The sequence below is a fragment of the Erythrolamprus reginae genome, chromosome 5 (assembly GCF_031021105.1).
Source record: "Erythrolamprus reginae isolate rEryReg1 chromosome 5, rEryReg1.hap1, whole genome shotgun sequence".
Taxonomy (NCBI): domain Eukaryota; kingdom Metazoa; phylum Chordata; class Lepidosauria; order Squamata; family Dipsadidae; genus Erythrolamprus; species Erythrolamprus reginae.
In genome coordinates this window covers 1,983,701-2,008,498 of record NC_091954.1, presented here as the reverse complement: position 1 = coordinate 2,008,498, position 24,798 = coordinate 1,983,701, and the positions used below count along the sequence as shown (strand labels likewise).

General features: G+C 40.7%; 1 protein-coding gene across 1 annotated transcript; it reads right to left on the bottom strand.

The window, feature by feature from the left end:
* Positions 1-364: 364 nt before the first annotated feature.
* Positions 365-22,457, bottom strand: WNT8B (Wnt family member 8B). Its single transcript, XM_070753921.1, has 6 exons — positions 22,390-22,457; positions 14,651-14,684; positions 12,103-12,241; positions 9,144-9,269; positions 7,779-7,921; positions 365-925 (listed from the first exon to the last, which is right to left on the bottom strand). The coding sequence occupies exons 1-6, from the start codon at positions 22,455-22,457 to the stop codon at positions 365-367; spliced, it is 1,071 nt and encodes a 356-aa protein (XP_070610022.1).
* Positions 22,458-24,798: the final 2,341 nt, after the last annotated feature.

Sequence of the window (24,798 nt, the reverse complement as noted above, 5' to 3'; positions counted from 1 at the left end):
TAGGCGACGGCTTCCTTTTCATAGTTAGGTCCAAATACAGTAGTACCTCTAGATACGAGTATAATTCGTTCCAGAAGGGAGCTTGTATGTCGAGCAACTCGTATCTGGAACAAATGGCTTTAGACTTTGTTTTTCCCCTCCGAGATAACCAAAAGCAAGGATTCTTGCGCCACCTAGTGGACGCTCGGCTCGTATCCTGAATTTGAGCTCGGGTCTGGAACAGAAATTTCTCTCCCCTCGTGGCTCGTATCTTGGAATACTCGCATGTGGAGCAGCTCGTATCTAGAGGTACTACTGTATAGGGGAAACAAAGTAGAAGTAAAACAGGAGGCATCGTGAAAGAGCAACGGACGGTTAGTTGGCACTAAGGCTGCTTCCGCCGGAGCTTGCGGGCGGGCAGGCTGCCCCCGTTTGGCTCCCCCTTCTCCTTCCGGACGCAGTAATACTTGGTGACGCGTTTGCGGCACTGCTCGCAGCGAACCGCGCAACACCAGTGGAATTTGCAGTTGCAGCTGGACACCATTTCTGCCCGCTGCTCCTCCACGGCCAGCCCGCAGTCTCCACACAGGCGCTGGCAGCTCCGCTTCTCCCACTTGCTCAGGGCCTTGCCCCTCTTCAGACACTCGCGGCCTTCCGTGCCCAAGAGGCCCAAGGTCTTGTTCTCCAGGCAGTAGTCGGGAGAGTCCTCCAAGTGGACCAGCTCCTTTTTGGAGATGGAGCTGAAGGTTTCCACGATGGCGCCTCGGCTGGCGGCGCTGTTAGCCACCCCTTTCAATATGTCCACTTTCAAGCCCTTGTGGTATTTCTCCTTCAGGTAGGTCCCCACCTCTCGAAACTCGGGGAGTTGGAGCCAGCAGGTCTGGGTGGTGCAGCTGCCCGAGACGCCATGACACTTGCAGGTCCTCTTCATGGTCCCTTTCACTGCCTGGAGAGTAAGGCAGCAACAGGGTAGAGGCCATGCTACAAAGCCGAGGAACAACAATGTGCCTATCTCGCATCAGTGTAGAGAACTGAGATTTTTGCCTAAAATCTGTTTTAACAATCTGGCTACAGAAATGCTTTGTCATTCCTATCCTATCCTATCTATCTATCTATCTATCTATCTATCTATCTATCTATCTATCTATCTATCTATCTATCTATCTAATCTATCTGTCTAATCTATCTATCTAATCTTTCTATCTATCTATCTAATCTATCTATCTATCTTATCTATCTATCTCTATCTATCTATCTATCTTATCTATCTGTCTAATCTATCTATCTAATCTTTCTATCTATCTATCTATCTAGCTAATCTAATCTATCTATCTATTTATCTATCTTATCTATCTATCTATCCATCTATCTATCTATCTATCTATCTATCATCTATCATCTAATCTATCTATCATCTAATCTCTCTCTCTATATATATATATATATATATATGTACTGTGTGTATATATATATATATATATATATATATATATATATATATATATATATATATATATACATACATACATACATATATGTAGATTGTTCTGAGTTTGGGTTTTGCCCCGTGTAATATTTTGAGTGTCTGTGCGACGTTTCGGTGAAATCACATTCACCATCATCAGGCTGAAGTTTTAAGCTTCGTGCTGTTGTAAATATGGAATGTTTGCAACTGCCATTTCTTCTTTATATATAGTGTTAGGGGTGGAGATTTGGTTTGAATGTAGCAAATAGATTGGGTGACTATGTTTTAGTGATTTGATTGGTTGGTGGAATCACAATTACTTGAAGGATTGACATGGTGATTATTATTAAATGTTTTTTTGTTTAAGGCTGGTTTCCAAATCTCTGGTAGGCGGGACGTATCATCTCTTTTATTCATGCAGAGGGGGTGTTTCTCAATCTCTATAGCTTCCATAGTAATTCTTCTATATAAATTTTCTGTTTTGGAAAGTAATTTCTTTTTTTCAAAGTCAATTTCGTGCCCTGTTTTTTTAATGTGCTGGACAAGGGAGGAAGTCTTTTCTTCTTTTTTAACTGCATTCTTATGTTCTGCAATGCGTGCGCTCACTCTTCGATTGGTTTGTCCAATGTATGTGGCTGCACAAGTTTTGCAAGGGATTTCATAGATTCCTTGGTGTTCTAGTTGGATTTTATCTTTTGGGTTCCTTAGGATGTTTGATATTTTTTGGTTCGTGACAAATGAAGTTTTGATATTATGTTTGTGCAGAATTTTACTAATTTTGTCTGTGGTGCCCTTGATGTAAGGGAGGAGGGTGGTACCATTATCCTGTTCTTGGTCTTGATTTTTGGGGGGTGTCTCTTTTTTTATTAGGTTTGTGATTGTTTTCCTTTCGAATCCATTAGAAATTAATACATCTTTGAGTTTGTTCAATTCAGTTTTTAAGTGCTCATGGTCAGCTAGGCGTTTGGTTCTGGTGATGAGAGTTTTGGCTACTGAGGTGATCTGTGCGGGGGGGTGGTGGGAGTGTGCATTTAGATAACGGTTGGTGTGGGTTTTCTTTTGGTAGATGGTGTGTCCTAGGGTGCCATTGGGTTTTTTATAGATTAGTACATCTAGAAAGGGAAGTTGATCATGGGCTTCTGTTTCCATAGTAAATTTTATTTTGGGGTGTAGGCTATTGAGATGTGTGAGGAAATTGTCTAGTTTTTCTCTTCCATGTGGCCAAATTACAAAAGTATCATCAACATATCTCAGCCAAAGTTTAGGTTTGTGTTTAGATTGCTCTAATGCATTATTTTCAAAATATTCCATATAGAGGTTGGCGATGACAGGTGAGAGGGGTGATCCCATGGGGGCTCCCTCTATCTGTTTATATCTTTGTTCATTATAGATGAAGTATGTATTGGTCAGACAGTGGTTGGTTAGATCTAGGATATATTTGGGGGGCTTATGTTTGTTTTGGATAGCTGTTAAGGCTTCTTTAATAGGTATTTGGGTGAAAAGGGATACGACATCAAAACTCACAAGTAGGTCACCAGGTTGTAGGTTTTGTTTTTTAATTATGTGTATAAAGTGGAATGAATTTTGTACATATGAGGTGATAGTTTCTGTATAGGGTTGAAGATATCTGGCTAAAAATTTGGCAAGATTTTGTAGAGGGGAGCCTATGGAGCTGACTATTGGCCTGAGAGGTATTCCTTCTTTGTGTATTTTTGGAAGGCCATAGAGTTTTGGACATGTGGAAGATTTTTCTCTGGGGATGATTCTTTGTTGGATTTCTTCACTGATGGGAGAGGCTTTTATTTTGGATTTGGTGGTTTTTTCTAGGTAGGTGGTAGGATCTGTGTTTAGAAGTTTGCAGGCAGGGTTTTGTAGTAGGATGGACATTTTTTCTTTGTAGTCTGATGTGTTCATCACTACAGTGGAGTTTCCTTTATCGGCTGGGAGGATGATTATATCGTTGTCTTTCTTCAAATTGATAAGTGCATCTCGTTCCTCCTTTTGTATGTTGCTTCTAGGTGGTTTGCTGGAACAGAGAATATAGGTGACTTCAAGTCTGATTTTGTTGACTTCATCTGGGTTGATTTTATTTAGGGTAGTTTCAACTCCACATATGATGTTTTCAGTTGGAATGCGTTTGGGGGCTATTGCAAAATTGAATCCTTTTGAAAGAACATTGGTTTCTGCAGTAGTGAGGGTCCTGTCTGATATGTTATGTACTGTTTTTGTCATACGTTGTTGTGGAGGGCTGGGTTTCTGCTGTTTTTCTAGTTTGACTTTGAAAAAACTAAATTACTTTCCAAAACAGAAAATTTATATAGAAGAATTACTATGGAAGCGATAGAGATTGAGAAACACCCCCTCTGCATGAATAAAAGAGATGATACGTCCCGCCTACCAGAGATTTGGAAACCAGCCTTAAACAAAAAAACATTTAATAATAATCACCATGTCAATCCTTCAAGTAATTGTGATTCCACCAACCAATCAAATCACTAAAACATAGTCACCCAATCTATTTGCTACATTCAAACCAAATCTTCACCCATAACACTATATATAAAGAAGAAATGGCAGTTGCAAACATTCCATATTTACAACAGCACGAAGCTTAAAACTTCAGCCTGATGATGGTGAATGTGATTTCACCGAAACGTCGCATAGACACTCAAAATATTACACGGGGCAAAACCCGAACTCAGAACAATCTACATACATATACCCGTGAAAACCTACGAAAACATATATATAACCCTTAGTAAATGTAACCCTTCCCTGGTACAGAGCTGAAGGGATTGGATACTGTAGCCTAGAGGACAATTCTCTGCCTTACAAGGCAAAGGTTGCAGGTTCAAGTCCCAGTGGGTATGGCTAGCTGATGAGGCCAAAATAAGGCCGAAATAGATCTATCCTAGTCTCCCTTAATTTTCAAATTCAGCTTAAACATGTGACATATATATATATATATATATATATATATATATATATATATATATATCAATCACATGTTTTTTGCTGAAATTTGAAAATTAAGGGAAACTAGGATAGATCTATTTTGGCCTTATTTTGGCCTCATCAGCTAGCCATACCCACTGGGACTTGAACCTGCAACCTTTGCCTTGTAAGGCAGAGAATTATCCTCTAGGCTACAGTATCCAATCCCTTTAGCTCTGCACCAGGGAAGGGTTTTATATATATATGTGTGTGTGTGTGTGTGTGTGTGTGTGTGTGTGTGTGTGTGTGTGTTTTCGTAGATTTTCACGAAATATATATATAGGGTTTCGATGCTGCCTCTCTCCAAAGACACAGGGCGGCTTACAACATATTTAAAAAACCCCAGTAAATTACAATAAAATAAATCCAATTAATTTCAACTAAATAAACTATTCTAAAATCCCCAAATATATTAAAAAATCAATCATTCCCACTCAGACAACAACCATACATAACATTCATCGGACAAGGGGCTAAAGTCTAATCACCCCAAGCCTGACGACATAGATGAGTTTTAAGTCTCTTGTGGAAGGTGAGCAGGGGGGGGGGCAGTGTGAATCTCTGTGGGGAGCTGATTCCAGAGGGCCGGGGTCCCCACAGAGAAGGCTCTTCCCCTAGTTCCTGCCAAATGACATTGTCTAGTTGACGGCACCTGGAGAAGCCCGACACTGTGGGATTTGACCGGTCGCTGGGATTCATGTGGCAGTAGGCAATACTGCAAGTAATCTGGTCCGATGCTCCGAGCAACTTGCTGTCTTTTTCGCCTTCCGTAGGAGTCTAAAGACTCATTTGTGTCACCAGACTGGGGGCCGTTAGATTCTAGCCCCCTGGCCAACGAGTGTAGGTATGTCTGCTGCTGAATGGGAATGAGTTATTTTTAAATGCTATTAGAGTTTTTATATTAAGATCAAGAAGAAACAGAATATTATGAGATATGGAACAAAGTGTATATATGGATAAACAAGAAGAAATATTAAAATAATAAATAAATAAATAAGAGAACTATATTAGCAGTGATATGATTTAAGAGTTATGTTAGAATTAGTTTATGTATGAAAATTTATTACATAAGGTAAAACAAATTTCTTCTTTTCATTTAAAGCAATAAGTTGAACTTAAGTACTTTTTGAATGTATTCTTTTTCTGTATTGAAATTTTACTTCTAGAATAAGCGGGGAAGATACAACCCCATTTTTATGTTAAATGCATGTTTGTCAGTTTTGTCTATTTTAAGAAAATTAATAAAAATATATTGATAAAATAAGACTGTAGCCCCCTGGCCAACGAGTGTAGGTATATCTGCTGCTGAATGGGAATGAGTTATTTTTAAATGCTATAAGAGTTTTTATATTAATTAGCTAAATTAATTGGATTTTAGATATTTGTCCTGTATATTGTGTTTCTTGGTAGGTTGTAAGCCGCCCCGAGTCCTCGGAGAGGGTCGGCATATAAATCCAATCCAATCCATCCATCAATCAATCTGCTTCAAGCTCCAAGCATTGCAATAATCTAATAATATTGACTTTTCTGGTGTGTGACCCAGAACTTCCTCACTCCACTCTTGCATGAGAATGAGTGACGCCCCTTTCGTGATTGGCAGAGCTGGAAATCATCCCTCCATCAGCATGACCAAAGAATTTCCAAGGCCAAGAGCCAACGTGTCCAAATCTACACCCGTAGTGTTACACAAGTACGTTGGCTTTCTGCCCGAATGGACATTCAGAATAAACATTGGAACGGTCAGCTTTACAAAGTGCAACGGACGGGAAAGACATGAACGGATAAGTTGCAACTATTTTATTGTAAAACAACATTAGCAGAACATTGCAAGCTGGAAAGTACAATTCTGCGATTGTCCTCTTTATAGAATGATAACTTAGGGAGGGCCTGTTCCGTTCTGAGATTCTTGCTACCTCCCACTCTATAGCTGCAGCTAATTAATGAATTATTAGTAAAGCAACGAATCAATAATTATTTGCCAATTATTAATTTTAATTGGTGGAATATGAGATTTTGTTTAATTTTAAGTAGTCAAATTATAAGGTGTTTATAATAAAATTATAATATGTGATTATCCAGAAATAATTTATAAAACATTTTTTTAAAAACTAATTTATGCAAATAGTATTTAGATTGATTTGATACCCACCACCCACCGCCGTATGTTCTTTAAAGTCTAAATTGTTTTCTCAATTTCATCCGACGGTGCCCTAGGTAGCATCTCTTTTCTATGTCTCCCAAGGATATTTATTTATTTACTTATTTATTTACTTATTTATTTACTTACTATTTTATTTTATTTTATTTTACTTTACTTTACTTTACTTTACTTTACTTTACTTTACTTTACTTTACTTTACTTTACTTTACTTTACTTTACTTTACTTTACTTTACTTTACTTTACTTTACTTTACTTTACTTTACTTTACTTTACTTTACTTTATTTATATGGCGCTCCTTTCCGAGGACTTGGGGCAGCTCACAACATATAAAAGAACAATTCATTACAAATAATAATAATACAATACAAGGTTAGTTTTAATTAATTGGATTTAGACAGTGTATTTTATTGTCCCTTTGACATGTTGCAAGCTGCCACGAGTTCTCGGAGAGAGACGGCATATAAATCCAATTAATAAATAAATCCAAATCCAATTAATATGAAACCCACTAATCTAATCTAAAAACCCATTTATTAAAAATCAATCATTTCCAATCAAAAGCAATATTCAATATCATTCATCGACCATTAGAATCGAATGGCCCCAAGGGTGGCAGCATAAATGAGTCTTTAGACTCTTACGGAAGGCGAAGAGGGTGGGTGCAGTGCAAATCTCCAGGAGGAGCTGATTCCAGAGGGCCAGGGCCACCACAGAGAAGGCTCTTCCCCTAGGCCCCGCCAAAAGACATTGTCTAGATGACAGGACCTGGAGAAGGCTGACACTGTTGGACCTGACGGGTTGCTGCTGGCATTCATGCGGCAGAAGGCAGTCCCGCAAGCAATCTGGTCAATGCCATGTAGGGCTTTGTAGGTCATAACCAACACTTTGAATTGCATCCAGAAACCAATCGGCAGCCAATGCCGCCCGCGGAGTGTTGGAGAAACATGGGCATACCTGGGAAGGCCCATGACTGCTCACGCAGCTCCATTCCCACCTACCCCTCACTTTTTTTTTTAGCTTTTTCTTCTTTCCTAATAACTGAAATTCCCCAATAACTCAGAATTTGGTTACTTCCGCCCCCAAACGCTTCATTAAAAATGTACCCCTAGCCAACATCTGGAGACTCTCACTCTCTGCCCCCCACTTTCCCCCTCGCAGTATATGGAACTGAGATTACCTTCCGCCCAGCTTCGTTGTTGTGTAGATTCATTGCCGCTCTGGCATCTTGGCCCGTTTCAAGGGCGTCCACAAACTGCTTGGAAATGGCTTCCCCAAAGCCCACGTTGTCACTGCAGCCTCCCCACAGCCAGCCTTGGCCCCCTGCAGAGACAAATGTGTCGCCCGACTGTTAGATGGCAATTCGGGGGGGGGAGCTGCCGGGGGTTCGCAGATAGAGGTGGGCTGCTAAGGTGGAACGGTGACGTGTGCTCGCCCCCTTGGCTCTGAGTGCTAGCAGAGTCCAGCGCAATTATGCTACTGCACACGGGCAGGCAGCGAAACCGCGCGCGGACATGCAGGTGCGCCTGTCATATGTCTTCGTCTTAGCTTTCGGAAGACTGACGTTTGTCTCATGATCTCCGTCTCTCTCCTCCTTTCTTTTCATGTCTGCTAAATATTTTTCCATGGTGTCTCCTAAGGGTTTGTTATCTGCACTTCATATCTCCTGCCCTGGGCTGTGCGCTCTTGTTCGGTGCCAAAAAAAAATTCCCTCCTATTCCCTGTGGCAAAAATAGTACATGCGCATTTCTCCATGCCCCAGTGGGTAGCACTGTTTTAAAGGCTTTTGAGTGTGTCATCCATGTTTGAAACACATCAATTGTTTTCTTTCCTCTATATATCGTATTTTTCATGTATAATATGCACCTTTTTCCTCCCTAAAAGAGGCTGATAATTTGAGTGCATTTTATACTCAGAATGTCGCTCTCCCCCCCCACCCCCAGCCCTAACTAGCTGCTAACGATCTTCCCAGCTCTGACCTTGCAGGCTCTTTCATTGTTTCTCTCTGTGAAGAATGTTTTCCAAGCCCTAAGTCTTTGCAGAGTTTTTTCATTGCTCTAACTTGCTCTGAATAAGCTTCTTTCCAGCCCTAACCAGGTGCTAACCATGTTCCCAGCTCTTACTGCTTGCAAGCTCTTTCATTGTTACTCTCTGCAAAGAATGTTTTCCAAGCCTTTGCTCTAAGTCTTTGCAGGGTTTTTTTCATTGCTCTACTTCCTTCAACTGTTTGTTTCCAGGTACTAATGATGTTCCCAGGTTTACTGGCTTGCAAGCTCTTTCATTGTTACTCTCTCAGAATAAAGTTTTTTTAAAGCCCTAACCAGGGGATAAAAGAATGTGCTGAAGCTGACCAGACTAAGGAAGCTAGCCAGATGAATACCGGGTAAGCAGATTCTTTTCCCTATTTTCCTCCCCAAAAACTAAGGTGCGTCTTCTACTCCAAAAAATACGGTCTATATATTTAGAAAGAAGTTCCGTAAGGCAAGAGGGGAGGGGAGAAAGGTCCTGCATGGAGTGGAAATGTGCTGCTGAGGTCACTTCTTACCAAACTGTCCATTGCGAGAATCATCACATCCACAATTGTCAAAGTCCCCAAGGCTGCAGTTTCGTGTCAATGTGTACATGACCCCAGCTGAGCTGATTGCATGAACAAAAGCCGTCTCTCGGTTGGCTGCGAAATAATTACACAACAACTTAGCCAAAGAAATTTCAGCTTGGGAGAAAATAGCAGAATGTACGAGATATGTACGAGGCCTCGGAGAAGGGGGGCATACAAATCCAATTAAATCTTTATATATCTGTAAGTTTATCAGATGCTTTTATTTTCAATCGAAAATTCAGTCTAGGATTCAACTGAGAGAAGAAAAAAAAAATTCACTGAAATGTGTAGTTAAATATATAACACTGTGGGGAAAGCAGCATTTTAATAATTATTTACAGTACAGTGTTCCCTCGACTTTCGCTGGGGATTCCGAGACCGCCCGCGAAAGTCGAATTTCCGCGAAGTAGAGATGCGGAAGTAAATACACTATTTTTAGCTATGAACAGTATCCCAAGCCTTCCCTTAACACTTTAAACCCCTAAATTGCAATTTCCCATTCCCTTAGCAACCATTTAGATTATTACTCACCCTGTTTATTTATTAAAGTTTATTAAAAAAAATATTTATTAAAGGCAAACAAAAGTTTGGCAATGACATATGACATCATCGGGTGGGAAAAACCATGATATAGGGAAAAACCCATGAAGTATTTTTTAATTAATATTTTTGAAAAACCGTGGTATAAACTTTTCACAAAGTTTGAACTTGCGAAAATTGAGGGAACACTGTAATTTTCTTTTAAAGAACTAGTCACACTTTTGCATATAAGCTGCTTTCGTGCAACTCAAATAAAAAAGCTACTGAAGAAAATATTTTAAGGGTATTATTGACGTTTTGTCTTATCCTACAGAGTTTTTTCCCTCTAAAATACAAGTTTACCATTCCTGAATTATCAGTGGCCTCATTAAGTGCCTGCTCATCTGTAACTCATTTTCCCAGTTTGTTAAAAGGAAAAAAAAGAGATTGGTGGCTTTAGGTCAGAAGAAAATAGTTGAAAAATCTGTTGGCCGGCTTCTTTCCCTACAATTGGCAAATTTATGCCATTTCAGAAAATTGGCTCTCCAGCCTCTTCTTAAAAACCTCCATTATTTATCCATGTAATATGGCTGTATTTAGCCTATACAGTGATCCCTCGATTTTCGCGGGTTCAAACTTCGCGAAACGGCTATACCACAGTTTTTCAAAAAGTATTACAGTAATTTAAAAATACTCCGCTGGTTTTTTCTATACCATGGTTTTTCCCACCCGATGACGTCATACATCATCACCAAGTGTCATTTCTCTCTCTCTTTCCTGTCATTCTCTGCTTCAATCATTTTCTCATTTCTCTTTTTTTCTCCCCTTTTTTCTATCATTTCTCTCTCTCTCTACCTTCCACTATCCCCCTTCTTGCTCTCTCTCTCTCTCTCTTTCACTTTCTCCCTCTCTCCTTACTATCTCGCTCTGTCTGTTGCTCTCTCTTTGTGAGAACGCCTGCCCCGCCTCTCCTGCAGCCCCCTCGCTGACAGCTGGGACAAAAGCGCTCTCAGCTAAGGGACTGCGAGAGGGGCGGGCATTCTCAAAGCGCTCAGAGTGGCTAGCGGCCGAATGAGGAGGATGAGAAGCCATAGCCGCCAGCACTGCTGCAGGAGGACCCCTGCCCCAAGAAAGCCAGTTAGAGGGGCAGATCGGGCGGGCAGGGAGTAGCGGCGAGGGGGCCAGAGGTGCTGGGGGGGCGGGAGCTGCCGACATTCAAAACAATCTTTGCCGGCCTCTACACTTTCGTCGCTCCCCGCCCCCAACTTCAAGCCCGGCTCCTTGCGCGGCCTTGGAAAAGGGTGCGCGGGGGTAGTTTTTGACTGTCCATAGCCAAAAATGGTGTTTTTACTTCCGCATCTCTACTTCACGGAAATTCAACTTTCGCGGGCAGTCTGGGACCGCAATCCGCGCGAAAATCGAGGGATCACTGTGCTCCCCCTCTTATGTGCATTGTTATGATTCACTGGGGAACAACAATTTCGGTGTCTTAAATCTGTGGCTTGTTTTCAACTAACCTTTGGCCTCTGGGTCCAAAAATAACCCCAGTTTTTATCTATCACGTCAAGTTTTTAAGCTACAGGGTACCCTCAAAAATCATTATGCATATAAAGGAAAAAGAAAATAAAAACTTAGCAAATATACTGTTTACAGAGAATAATTTTATTCATACAAAGGCCAATAGTTACTGCAAGTTAAATTGTGCTCATACAATAGTTGCTTTTTTATCGAACGGTAATTATACATATTAAGATAAAATTTTTCGCTTATAGCTTTTTCTGGGGTGTTTAATCGATGGACATTCTCGCTTGATGCTGCAACAATAGACAGACAGACAGCGGTGGGCTATGAGCCGGAACGCTAAATTGCGCTCACGAGCCGCTGCGGCGAGCGCAATTTAGCGTTCCAGCTCATAGCCCACTGTTGCAGCCATCATATATACAGCGGTACCTCTACTTACAAACTTAATTCGTTCCGTGACCAAGTTCTTAAGTAGAAAAGTTTGTAAGAAGAAGCTATTTTTCCCATAGGAATACTGGAAGTTTTTAAGAAGCTGTTGGAGAACCCTCTGTTTGAAGTAGTGTAGGGTTTCCTGCCTAAGCAGGGGGTTGGACTAGAAGACCTCCAAGGTCCCTTCCAGCTCTGTTGTTGTTATTTATTTATTTATCTATTTATTTGTTCGTTCGTTCGTTCGTTCATTCATTCATTCATTCATTTGATTTGTATGCCGCCCCTTTCCGTAGACTCGGGGCGGCTCACAACACAATAAAAACAGTTCATGACAAATCTAATAATTTACAATTTAAAATGTTTAAAAACCCCCATTATAAAGCAGACATACATACAAGCATACCATACATAAATTGTATATTATTATTGATCTTACCACTCCGGAGGCCTCCGTGGCTGGAGAGTTGCAAAGCTCTCTCGGGGCAGTTCCAACGATCCCAAGCAAACTGGAACTTGCATTCCTCAATGCCGCTCTGTGCACCAGCCGCAACACTGCTGGAGTAGATGAGGTAGGCCTGGAAGGGGAGGATGGTCAAAACAGGGAGCTTCCAGAAAAAATGGCCGAAATCAACAACATTCCCATTTTTTCCAAAACAATGTTTAGGCAAAACGCAATGGGAAACGAGTGGGAGGTGGATGAGTCCTCCCTACACTCAGGAAACAGGGAGTAACTCATGATGGGCCAAAAAGAGTGTTTCCATCTCCTCTAAGAAGATTAACAGTAATGGTTTTTTTAAAAAAAAAATAGCTGACCAAAATATATTCATTTAATATATACTGCTCAAAAAAAAATTAAGGGAACACTCAAAGAACCCATCCTAGATCTGAATGAATGAAATGTTCTCATTGTTCTGTACAAAGTTGAATGTGCACAACAGCAGGTGAAATTGACTGTCAATCAGTGTTGCTTTCTTTCTTTATTGATTTGATTTGATTTGATTTGATTTGATTTGATTTGATTTGATTTGATTTGTATGCCGCCCCTCTCCGTAGACTCGGGGCGGCTCACAACACAATAAAACAGTTCATAACAAATCTAATAATTTACAATTTAAAATATTTTAAAAACCCCATTATTAAGGAGACATACGTACAAACATACCATACATAAATTGTATGTATGGTATGTTGCTTCCTAAGTGGACAGTTTGATTTCACAGAAGTTGGATTTACTTGGAGTTTATATTGTGTTGTTTAAGTGTTCCCTTTATTATATTTTATTTTGAGCATATAATTCATATAATATACCATAAAATATGAGTCCCAGCAACCGAGTCTGCGGAGAGGGGCGGCATATAAATCCAATAAAAATAAATGAATGAATGAATGAATGAATGAATGAATGAATGAATGAATAAATAAATAAATGAACCGGTTAGGTCCCACAGAGTTGGCCTTCTCCAGGTCCCATCAATGTCGCCTGGTGAGGCCTTCTCTGTGGAGGCCCCGGCCCTCTGGAATCAGCTCCCCCCAGAGATTCGCACTGCCCCCACCCTCCTCGCCTTCCGCAAGAGTATGAAGACTCATTTATGCCGCCAGGCTTGGGGTGATTAGACCTTAGTCCCTGGCCGACGAATGTTATGTATAGTTATTGTCCGAGTGGGTACGACTGATTTTTAATATAATTGGGGGGTTTAGATTAATTTATTTAGTTTTAAATTAATTGGATTTAGGCCACTGTATTGTATTGTAATGACCTTTAAAGCCCTACATGGCATTGGACCAGAATACCTCCGGAACCGCCTTCTACCTCACGAATCCCAGGGGCCGATAAGGTCCCACAGAGTTGGCCTTCTCTGGGTCCCGTCGACCAAACAATGTCGTTTGGCGGGCCCCAGGGGAAGAGCCTTCTCTGTGGCAGCCCCGGCCCTCTGGAACCAGCTCCCCCCAGAGATTAAAACGGCCCCCACCCTCCATGTCTTTTGCAAATTACTTAAGACCCACCTATATCGCCAGGCATGGGGGAACTAAGACATCCTCCCCCAGGCTTTTATATTTTATGTTTGGTATGTATGTGCTGCATTGTTTTAATTGCTGGGGTTTTATATATGTTTTTTAATATTGGATTTGTTTTACTGCCATATTGTTTTATTATTGTTGTGAGCCGCCCCAAGTCTTCGGAGAGGGGCAGCATACAAGTCCAATAAATTATTATTATTATTATTATTATTATTATTATTATTATTATTATTAATTATTATAGGGCAAGGCGTATATTTTGTAGAAACCATTTTACTACAAAGAAGCAGAGGTCTCCCGCTTCGGCAGAGGGTTGGACTAGAAGACCTCCAAGGTCCCTTCCAACTCTGTAATTCTGTTCAAATTCTGTTAAATTAACACCACGGAGCATCCAGATTCTGGGCTGTGCATAACATGTGTCAGTTGACAGCAGCGAAGGGATCCACTTACTTTTTCCTACCGGTATGGGATCCAGAAACAGAAGCAAAAAACGTACAAAAATTGCTGAAGTTTCATCCTTGCGCGAGATTTTGCTTTGGGCCCATGCGCAGAAGCAAAATCTTGCGCAGGGGCGCATACGCCCATGTTGAGCACACGTGGCTGGGCCGGCCTCTTCAACCCATTAAAAAGTCCTAACGGACCGCCGATCCCATTCGTACCGCGTGGGGCCCGTCCCTGGTTGACAGCCAATCTCACTATTAACGTCGACAAGTCAATTTTCCCGCTGCCGCTACAGGATTAACGGCAGAGGCCTGTCCACAATTTAATTCAATTAAATAATGACAACAGGGTTCTCTGCTTTAGAGCGGGGATTTTTTAAAAAGTAGAAGCTCTCTGCGAGTCAAGTTTAAGCTTGCAAATACCCAACCCCGTATTTATCAAATCTGGGAACGAGGAGAGAAACGAGCCGCAGATGATTTGCGCTCCTGGGAATTAGGAACGGAGATCAAAGGGGAGGCACTTACCTTGGGACCAGTCATCAGGAAATTATTCACTGACCTGGAAGGGAGAAAAAACTTCATCAATGGAGAGGAGCGAAGGGAATGTCTGGAATCCCACTGCAGTGTCCCAGTTCATCCCCCCCCCGCCCCTCCCGGCCAACCTCCCTCCCGCAACTCATCAGACATGACAATTGCCTCCCATTAAATGCTAAGGCTTGTAGGGACTAATCTCTCCATCCTGGTCTAGAGCCTCATCAAATTTTGAGAAGTTAACGTCTGGGTTTTTAAAATATTTTACTTTCGAAAGCGGGGTTGGCGGAAGCTGGGACAAGTAACAGGAGTTTGGTCTGTTACGCAGGGCTAGAGATTCAAACCAATCAGGCATTTGAGTGCATGGAGAGGGGCGGCATACAAATTCAATAAATATGTATAATATATATATAAAGCCAAGCGCTTATTTCAGGGTTCAAAAAAAAATTAGACAGGGTCTTATTTTGGGGGTAACTCGGTATTGTGTTCCGTAATTTAAATATCGCAGTAATGAAGTGGACACAAACTAGGGGCCAACTTCCAAAGTTTTCCTGACCTGCTCCTCAGTTGGCATAGTCCAGCTGCACCGAGGAATTCTCACCTCAGTCAAAAACAAAACACATCCTAGCTGTCCGAAGTCAAGGCCATCTCCACGGAGACCTGCAATGGCCAGAGGGAGTGACTTGTACAACCCACGAAATTGCTTCGTTGGGGAATGTGACTGGTGACACACCCTGGGGCAGGGGTGGGCTGCTGCCTGGATGGTGGGGGAGATGCAGTGGGGTAGCGAAAGTAGAGCTCCACCCAGAGCCCCCAATTTGCACCGAAAGATGTTGAAAGAAAATGCAGGGCGTCTTTTTTGGGCAGCCTCTGCGTTCTTCCCGAAAGATTTTAAAAACCCCAAAGTCGGCGATTCTGCTACAAACAAAAGTGTCTAGGAAAAGTATAAAGAGATAAGATCTGGAATTAATTCTATGGGATCTGGGTTTCTGCCTCTCCCTCCTTTCCGAATGTCTATCGTATTCTCTAGGACAGAGGTCTTCCTAGCTGGCTGGAGAATTCTGGGAGTTGAAATACAAAAGTCTTAAAGTTGCCAAGTTTGGAGACCCCTGCTCTGGAGAATAAAATGAAGAATGCTTAGAAACATAGAAACCTAGAAGACTGACAGCAGAAAAAGACCTCATGGTCCATCTAGTCTGCCCTTATACTATTTCCTGTATTTTATCTTAGGATGGATTGAAACCTCATGTTTGTCCAGAAACCTTGATTTTGTTTGGTAGTCTGCAGGAAGAAAGGTGAAGACCGTTATGTGGAATGGAGAATTTTGGGATGTTCACTTAGGCTTTGAAAGTAGCAAGGGACACTTTAGATTGTTGCCTTTGAGTAAGTGATTATTTTGTGAGTGGCCATTTCAATCCTGAAGGCCCCTTGGTTACAATGCTCAAAATGGGCTTTCAAAATCCTAAGTGAGATATTTCTGTCCTTTCACTGTTCTGTAGCTGCTCACTTCTAGGATAGGGGTGAATTCGATGACCTGCTTGGTTTGAGTCCATTGATATGGGGATTGTTTTGAGGGTCTTGGAAAATCCTTGGCCAAGTCACATGATTGTCAAGCCACTCCCACCTGGTCACATGGCCAGTAAGCCACTCCTACCCGGTCACATGACCATCAAGCCACACCCACAAAATAAGCCGCACCCACAGTGTAGTAGTAAAAATGTTGGTAGCCCATCACTGATGGGGGAGGGTGTTTTTATCCACCCCAGCTCCAAGGAAGCCATTGGACCATGTGGAGGTTGAAACTCGAGCCTACTGGGCCCACCAGAAGTTGGGAAACAGGCCATTTCCAGACTCCAGAAGGCCTCCAGAAGGGCGAAGCTGTTTTTGCCCTCCCCAGGCATTGAATTATGGGTGCGGGCACTCGCGCATGTGTGATAGTGCATACGTATGCTCTTTCGGCAACTGAGAGAAAAAAGGTTCGCCATCACTGGGGGTTTTAGTGGGTTTTTTTAATTATTAGATTTGTTATATATTGTTTATTATTGCTGTGAGCCGCCCAGAGTCTACGGAGAGGGGCGGCATACAAATCTAATAAATGAATGAATGAATGAATGAATGAATGAATGAATGAATGAATAAATAAATAAATAAATAAATAAATAAATCACTGACCTAGACATATTTAGTCTTGAAAAAGGATTGGTGAACAGTCTTTAAATTAATGGAAACACACCAATAATGGGGCAACTGAAGGACTGCAAAAATTTTTACTACCGCACTGTGGGCATGGCTTATTTTGTGGGTGTGGCTCGCTGGGAGTGGCTTGATGATCATGTGACCCGGGGTGGCTTAAAGGTCATGTGACTGGCTTAAAAGTGATGAACTTGACATCACTCATATCAAGGGTTTGGGTTAGGGTGCCTGGCCTCTCCTCCCTTCAAAGAGATACAATTTCCCTCTTTGTTTACTATTATTGAATATCCAAAATATACTCTTTAATTCTATGTATATATGCCACGTGTGCATATACATATTCCACACAGGCACACAAAAATATGCAATTTATCTACTATATAAACAACTCTTCTAAAATTATACACGTTTAACCTCATTTACTGCGGCAGGAAAAACATACCCAGGTGGCATATAAATCAAATCAATCAAATAATCAATCAATAAATAAGTAAATAAATGTGTTTTCATAGGAAAGTGAACCCAAGAACAAGGGGGCACAATCTGAGGTTAGTTGGGGGAAAGATCAGAAGCAACATGAGAAAATATTATTTTGACTGAAAGAGGAGCAGATGCTTGGAACAAACTTCCAGCAGACGTGGTTGATAAATCCACAGTCACTGAATTGAAACATGCCTGGGATAAACATAGATCCATCCTAAGATAAAATACAGTAAATAGTACAGTATAAGGGCAGCAGACTAGATGCACCAGGAGGTTTTTATTCTGCTGTCAATCTTCTATGTTTCAGTGTTTCTATACTTGCAGATTAAAGATTACAAAGTGGATTTTTTTCTCAACTTCACCTTCTTACAGACTTATCAAAATATACATTGCATGCAGGTGTTAAACACAACGTTTTTATGTATCCCACACACAAGGGATTTCTTTCAATACTGTAGGTCAGGGGTACACAACAGGAAGCCATAGCCAACAAGTAGATGGCATTTAGAATGTGGGCTCTTTTTCCTGTTTTTTGGCAGTTTGGGGAGTAAACGGATGCCTATAAACTTATAAAGATTTAACACCCTCGTTTCTCCCCATAAAAACCTCCTTTCCCTTCCTTCTATCATATAGTCCTCAACATTTATTTATTCATTTATTAAAATGTATACATAATCCTAATCCAAAACACACAATTATTTAAACTCCAAATAGGATAGAGAAGAGAATTCTTTATTGGCCAAGTGTGATTGGACACACAAGGAATTTGTCTTTGGTGCGGATGCTCTCAGTGGACATAAAAGAAAAGAGACGTTTGTCAAGAATCAGGAGGGACAACACTTAATGCTTGCCATAGGATACAAATCTAATAAATGAATGAATGAATGAATGAATGAATGAATGAATGAATGAATGAATGAATAAATAAATAAGCAAGCAATCAGGAAATAATCAATATTAATATAAATTATAAGGAAACAAGCAACAGGTTTCAGTCACACAGTCCTAAGTGGGAGGAAAAGGATGATAGGAATGATGAGAAAAAAACTAGTGGTAATAGTAGTGCAGACTTGATAAATAGTTTGACTGTTAAATTCACATAGAAAGCATTCATACTAAAGATAAGAAAAATCATATAAAACCCAGCATGAGACAATGCTTCCAATATATTACCTTGCCTATATATCTAAGGCTTACCGCAAGAATCATATCTTATTTATTTGTTTATTTGTTTTGTCAAGTACATATTGGGGGTATACAAAGATATAATAATGTAGATTGTTCTGAGTTCGGGTTTTGCCCCGTGTAATATTTTGAGTGTCTATGCGACGTTTCGGTGAAATCACATTCACCATCATCAGGCTGAAGTTGTTAGCTTCGTGCTGCTGTAAATATACACGGGGCAAAACCCGAACTCAGAACAATCTACATACATATACCCGTGAAAATCTACGAAAACAGCTATAATAATATTTATATACATGATACTAGTGAAAGAGAAACATGAGGACAGGGGACGGAAGGCACGCTGGTGCACTTATGCAGGCCCCTTACTGACCTCTTAGCAATCGGGAGAGGTCAACAGTGGAGAGTCTAAGGGTAAGGTTTTGGGGGCTTAGGTGAGGATACTACAGAGTCTGGTAGTGAGTTCCATGCATCAACTACTCGGTTACTAAAGTCGTATTTCTTGCAGTCGAGTTTGGAGTGGTTTACTTTAAGTTTGTATCTGTTGTGTGCTTGTGTGTTGTTGTTGCTGAAACTGAAGTAGTCGTTGACAGGAAGGACGTTGTAGTTGTTGATTTTATGGGCTATGCCTAGGTCGTGTTTAAGGCGACATAGTTCTAAGCTTTCTAAACCTAGGATTGTAAGTCTAGTCGCGTAGGGGATTCTGTTGCGATGGGGGAGTGGAGAATCTTAACTAAGTTCAAAGACATTAAAAGAGAGGGGTCTGCCTGGATTGATGGGGCAAGTGGGAGTAGCCCTGGAAATATAGTTTATGCACGCTTCTAGGCCTCTTGGTCAATTGGGGAAGGGTCTTCGGCTTGCCTTTCCAGCTCACATGTGGCCAATAAGTGTGGTAGCTTCTGCATGGTGGAGACGATAACAATGAAGGAACTGAGCTATGAAATCAACTACCCTGTTTCCCCGAAAATAAGTCACCCCTGAAAGTAAAACATAGGAGAGATTTCGTAGAATTGCCTAATATAAGTCACCCCCGAAAGTAAGACGTAGGAGACGTTTCGTTTCAAAGCATTCCCAAACAGAACATATATAACACTGCTGTCCATAAATTGCATCCCTAAACACTGCATCAATCAGATTCAAAACACATCCAACACGCATCCAACATGCGACTGTGTGTTTGGATGCGTTTTTGCTGCAGGATACAAGTTTTTGCTACAGGATACAATTCACTGGGGAAAAAAATAATACATCCCCGGAAAATAAGACGTAGCACATCTTTGAGAGCAAAAATTAATATAAGACGCTGTCTTATTTTCAGGGGGAAATTTCTGACAGTCTCAAAATGGGTGAGCAGTGTGGTCGGGCAGTAGGGAAAGCAAGTAGGATGCTTGGCTGCATAGCTAGAGGTATAGCAAGCAGGAAGAGGGAGATTGTGATCCCCTTATATAGAGCGCTGGTGAGACCACATTTGGAATACTGTGTTCAGTTCTGGAGACCTCACCTACAAAAAGATATTGACGAAATTGAACGGGTCCAAAGACGGGCTACAAGAATGGTGGAAGGTCTTAAGCATCAAACGTATCAGGAAAGACTGAATGAACTCAATCTGTATAGTCTGGAGGACAGAAGGAAAAGGGGGGACATGATCGAAGCATTTAAATATGTTAAAGGGTTAAATAAGGTCCAGGAGGGAAGTGTTTTTAATAGGAAAGTGAACACAAGAACAAGGGGACACAATCTGAAGTTAGTTGGGGGAAAGATCAAAAGCAACGTGAGAAAATATTATTTCACTGAAAGAGTGGTAGATCCTTGGAGCAAACTTCCAGCAGATGTGGTTGGTAAATCCACAGTAACTGAATTGAAACATGTCTGGGATAAACATATATCCATTGTAAGTTGAAATACAGGAAATAGTATAAGGGCAGACTAGATGGACCATGAGGTCTTTTTCTGCCGTCAGTCTTCTATGTTTCTATGAAACATGGTAGCAGCCCACAGAACCCCACTTCCCAAGAATATATGTTCTGCTAAGCAGCTGCATTTTGCTCCAATTGTAAGTTCCAAGTTTTGTTCAAGGACAGCACTGTACAGAGTAAATTACAATGGTCCTTCTAGGTCGCTGTTACTAGAGTGGTCTTTAAGCTGATAACGGTTGTGTATCTGCGCACAGTAGATTCTCCTGTCTCGGCATAAAAGCCTCTGGAACTGTGGATTGAGCTTATAAAAACCAAAGCTGCCGCCGATTTCTCTCGTTATCATAATTTCTGGACTCTTATTAAAAATTGTTCTGCATGCTTTTATATTTTATATTAACCCGCATTGCCTATCAGATATGAATACAGTCGAGCGTGTCCAGAAATATTTCCCAAGAAGCGTCCTTCACTCCTCCTCCTGCAACAAAATACTGATTGGAAATACTGAAATTAGACAACTGGCAACTACGTCGCCTCCGAACTGATCTAGCCATAGTTCACAAAATCATATACCAAAATGTCCTTCCTGTTAGTGACTGCTTCACCTTCAACCGCAACAACACACGAGCACGTAATAAATTCAAGCTAAATTTAAATTGCTCCAAACTCGACTGCAGAAAAATACGACTTCAGCAACAGAGTGATCAACACCTGGAACTCACTACCCGACTCTGCGGTTTCTTCCCCAAACCCCAAAATCTTCAACCTTAGACTGTCTACAGTCGACCTCTCCCCTTTTCTAAGAGGTCTGTAAGGGGTGTGCATAAGCGCACCATTGTGCCTACCGTCCCTGTCCTATTGTCTTCTTTTATCATTACTTTCTATGTTATGTTTATATAAACTACTATCCTATACTTGATTGACAAATAAATAAAATAAATAAAAATAAATAAATATATTTAGTATGGGGTTTGAATCACTGTTAAATTAAGTTGTCAAAAAAGTTTCGTATTTAACCGTCACCGATGGCATATAATCAATCAATCAATCCAAAGAGCTGACAACTTGGGTGACTTGGAATCTGTAATGAACTTATCTCTCCCAATAGACAGACAGTTAAACCTCAAAAGTGTGAATAGCAAACAATATCAATTGATATGAAGGGAGAATTAAGGCTTCTGTCAATGAGCTTATTATTTTACTTATGGTAAGTGCAATGTTACTTCTTTATAAGAACTTACACATTTGGACAATTGCCCAATAAAATATAAGGTTTCTCTCTTTTTTTTGTATTGTATTGTGGTTCCTCATCATTTAACATCCTTTGCAGAAGAAATGTTCCAATAAAAATATTCCAATAAAATGCTTTTATTCCTCATTAATAGTTTTTGTAACAAAGCTATGGAAAAACATCCAAAACAAATTCAACGGAATTGACTCTGTGCTTCTTGGAATGATCCAGTTTATTTAGATCATTCCTCTTACAATGATAAGTGAAAACTTATGAAAAAAACAAATCAGTCGTTCTGAGATTAAGAAATGCAATGAAATTGCAGAAACATGTCTTATGATGCCTGATCTTCCCCCAACAATTCAATTACTAGTCTACCAAGCTGCGATTTCAATGGCTTCTTACAACATCAGTGGCACCAAAGTTTTGTCCAAATACATGGAAAAGAAATTAAATGGATTTATAGCTTGGTGGACGCTACAGCTTGGAATCTTTCCAATAAAGAAGATATCCAGGATAGTAAATGGTTCGTCTTGCAAGTGAGAAGTCACAACCTTAATTCCCTTGAGTTTCCCTGATTTATCAAAATATTGACCTCAATAAAGGGCTCGTGTTGAATGACATCAAAGAACAAAAGCATTTAATTCTGCACAATTGTTCCTGTCAGCCTGTATATAAAGGGGGGGGGGAAGACACACACACACACCCAAAAAACTCTGATTACTCACCAAGGGTGGCTGAGATGGAAGAGTGATACAAGAAACAAGGTGCCTGGATAATAGCCAATCCAAAACATAATCTGTCTTCCAAAAAGAAAACTAGAAAAAGAAACTTTGGGAAAGCCAAATGTAAAACTTGGACTGTTAAATGACTGGTAGGAGGCAAAACAATCTCAAAGAAATGTAAAATGTGAGTGTAGCTTCTGCTCCTTGAGTATGGAGAAGTTAAAAGACCTAAGCTATGCTGGAGGACAATCTTGAAGTGGAAGCAAAGGGGATTGGAGAAATGGAGCCACCGAAAGTTGTAAGAAGAGATTATCTTCTTAATTAAAGATTTCCCCCCCTCTCTAAGTCTTTCAGCCAATCAGAACTCGAGTGCCAAGAGAGGGACTGAACTGATCAAAAGAACACCCCAGGACCCTCAAAGACAAGTGGGCCAACAAAGGGATGGAAGGGGGAGAGAGGGAGAAAAGAAGGGAAGGAGGAGGAGGAGGAAGAAGAGAGAGAGAGAGAGAAGGAAGGGAGGGAGGAAGGGAAAGAGAGAAAGAGAATGAGAGAGAGAGAGAGAGAGAGAGAAAGAGAGAGAAAGAAAGAAAAGAGAATGAGAAAGAAAGAGAGAAAGAGAGAGAGAAAAGAGGAGGGGAGAGAAAGAGAGAGAGAGACAAAGAAAGAGAGAGAAAAAGAAAGAGAGAGAGAAAAGAGGAGGGGAACTAAAGAAAGAAGGAAAGAAAGAAAGAAAGTCCAATAGTCCCTATCCTCACAATTTCAAGTAGTATACAGTATACACTGCTCAAAAAAATAAAGGGGACACTCAAAGAACAACACATCCTAGATCTGAATGAATAAAATATTCTCATTGAATCCTTTGATCTGTACAAAGTTGAATGTGCACAACAGCAGGTGAAACTGATTGTCAATTTGCGTTGCTTTCTAAGTGGACAGTTTGATTTCACAGAAGTTGGATTTACTTGGAGTTCTATTGTGTTGTTTAAGTGTTCCCTTTTTTTTCTTTTTTCTTTTCTGAGGATGCTGTTCAAAACAATAATGTGGGGTGAGGATGAGTAGCTGTGCCAAATGAATACAAATGGGGCTTCCTTTGAAGAGTGTTCGGAAACTTCGAATCGTCCAAATTGCAGCCGTGTGAGTGGTTATGGGCCTTCCAAGGCCCATGTTTCTCCATCACTCCGCGGATTGAATTGGCTGCCGATTGGTTTCCGGATGCAATTCACAGTATTGGTTATGATCTACGAAGCCCTACATGGCATTGGGCCAGATTACCTCCGGGACCGCCTTCTGCCACATGACTCCCAGCATCTGGTTAGGTCCCACAGAGTTGGCCTTCTCCAGGTTCCATCAACTACACAATGTCGTTTGGTGGGGCCTAAGAGAAGAGCCTTCTCTGTGGGGGCCCCAGCCCTCTGGAATCAGCTCCTCCCAGAGATTCCTACTGCTCCTAACCCTCCTCGCCTTCCGTAAAAGCTTAAAGACTTATTTATGCGGCCAGGCTTGGGGCGATTAGATTAGACCCTAGCCCCCTGGCCGACAAGTGTAGTATGTTTTGTTGTGTAAGTGGAATGAATGATTTTAAATATTATTATTATTATTATTATTATTATTATTATTATTATTATTATTATTATTATTTAGATTTGTATGCCGCCCCTCTCCGTAAACTCTATTAAAACAGTATTAAGTGTTTTTTAAAGTTTTTTAGTTATATTAAGTGGATTTTTAGATATGTATATGATATGTTGTTTTTTATGTGTTGGGAGGCACCCCGAGTCCTCAGAGAGGGGCGGCATACAAATCCAATTAATAAAATAAATAAATGAGTTAACAGCAATGCAATAGAGAGTATCTGAGTTAAAATAAATAGAGCGGGGTGGAAATAAAAGCTGCAATGTGGTTGGTGTAAATTACACCGTGGCCAGCTTCAGAAGCAAATTGAAATTTCTCGAAGAGTGTGTGAAACCACTGTGTTTGGGGACTTTAATTACCCTAATTTCTTTTGGGGTTGGGGGCAGTGATGAGTTCTGCCAAGCAGGGTCCTTCCAGGAAATTCCTGGCTTGTCTTGTTGGTAAAAGATCAACAGGATCAACTTTTGTGACTTAATGCTAATTAAAGCCACCCTGACTTCCACGGGATTGGATGGCATAGAAGTCAAATAAATAATAAATTGTAATAAGTAATAAGTCATAATTTGTAGTAATAAGTAATAAGCAATCTCACACTACTCACAACACCCTCGAAAACATCCAAAGATACTTCACCAGTAGAGCCTTCACTCCTCCTCTCGAAACAGAATACCCTACAAAAATAGACTAACAATCCTGGGCCTAGAAAGCCTAGAACTACGACGCCTAAAACAGATCGTGTTTTATTTGAAACAATTATTCTCAGATTTCTTTCTGCCTGGG

Bases quoted from the DNA above. Each gene is read 5' to 3' on its own strand.
- WNT8B (XM_070753921.1), bottom strand. From the start codon at position 22,457: ATGTTTTGGATTGGCTATTATCCAGGCACCTTGTTTCTTGTATCACTC. The intron at 14,685-22,389 runs GTGAGTAATCAG...TCTCCCTTCCAG, and splicing joins TTCCATCTCAGCCACCCTTG to GTCAGTGAATAATTTCCTGA. The intron at 12,242-14,650 runs GTAAGTGCCTCC...CTCCCCTTCCAG, and splicing joins TCCTGATGACTGGTCCCAAG to GCCTACCTCATCTACTCCAG.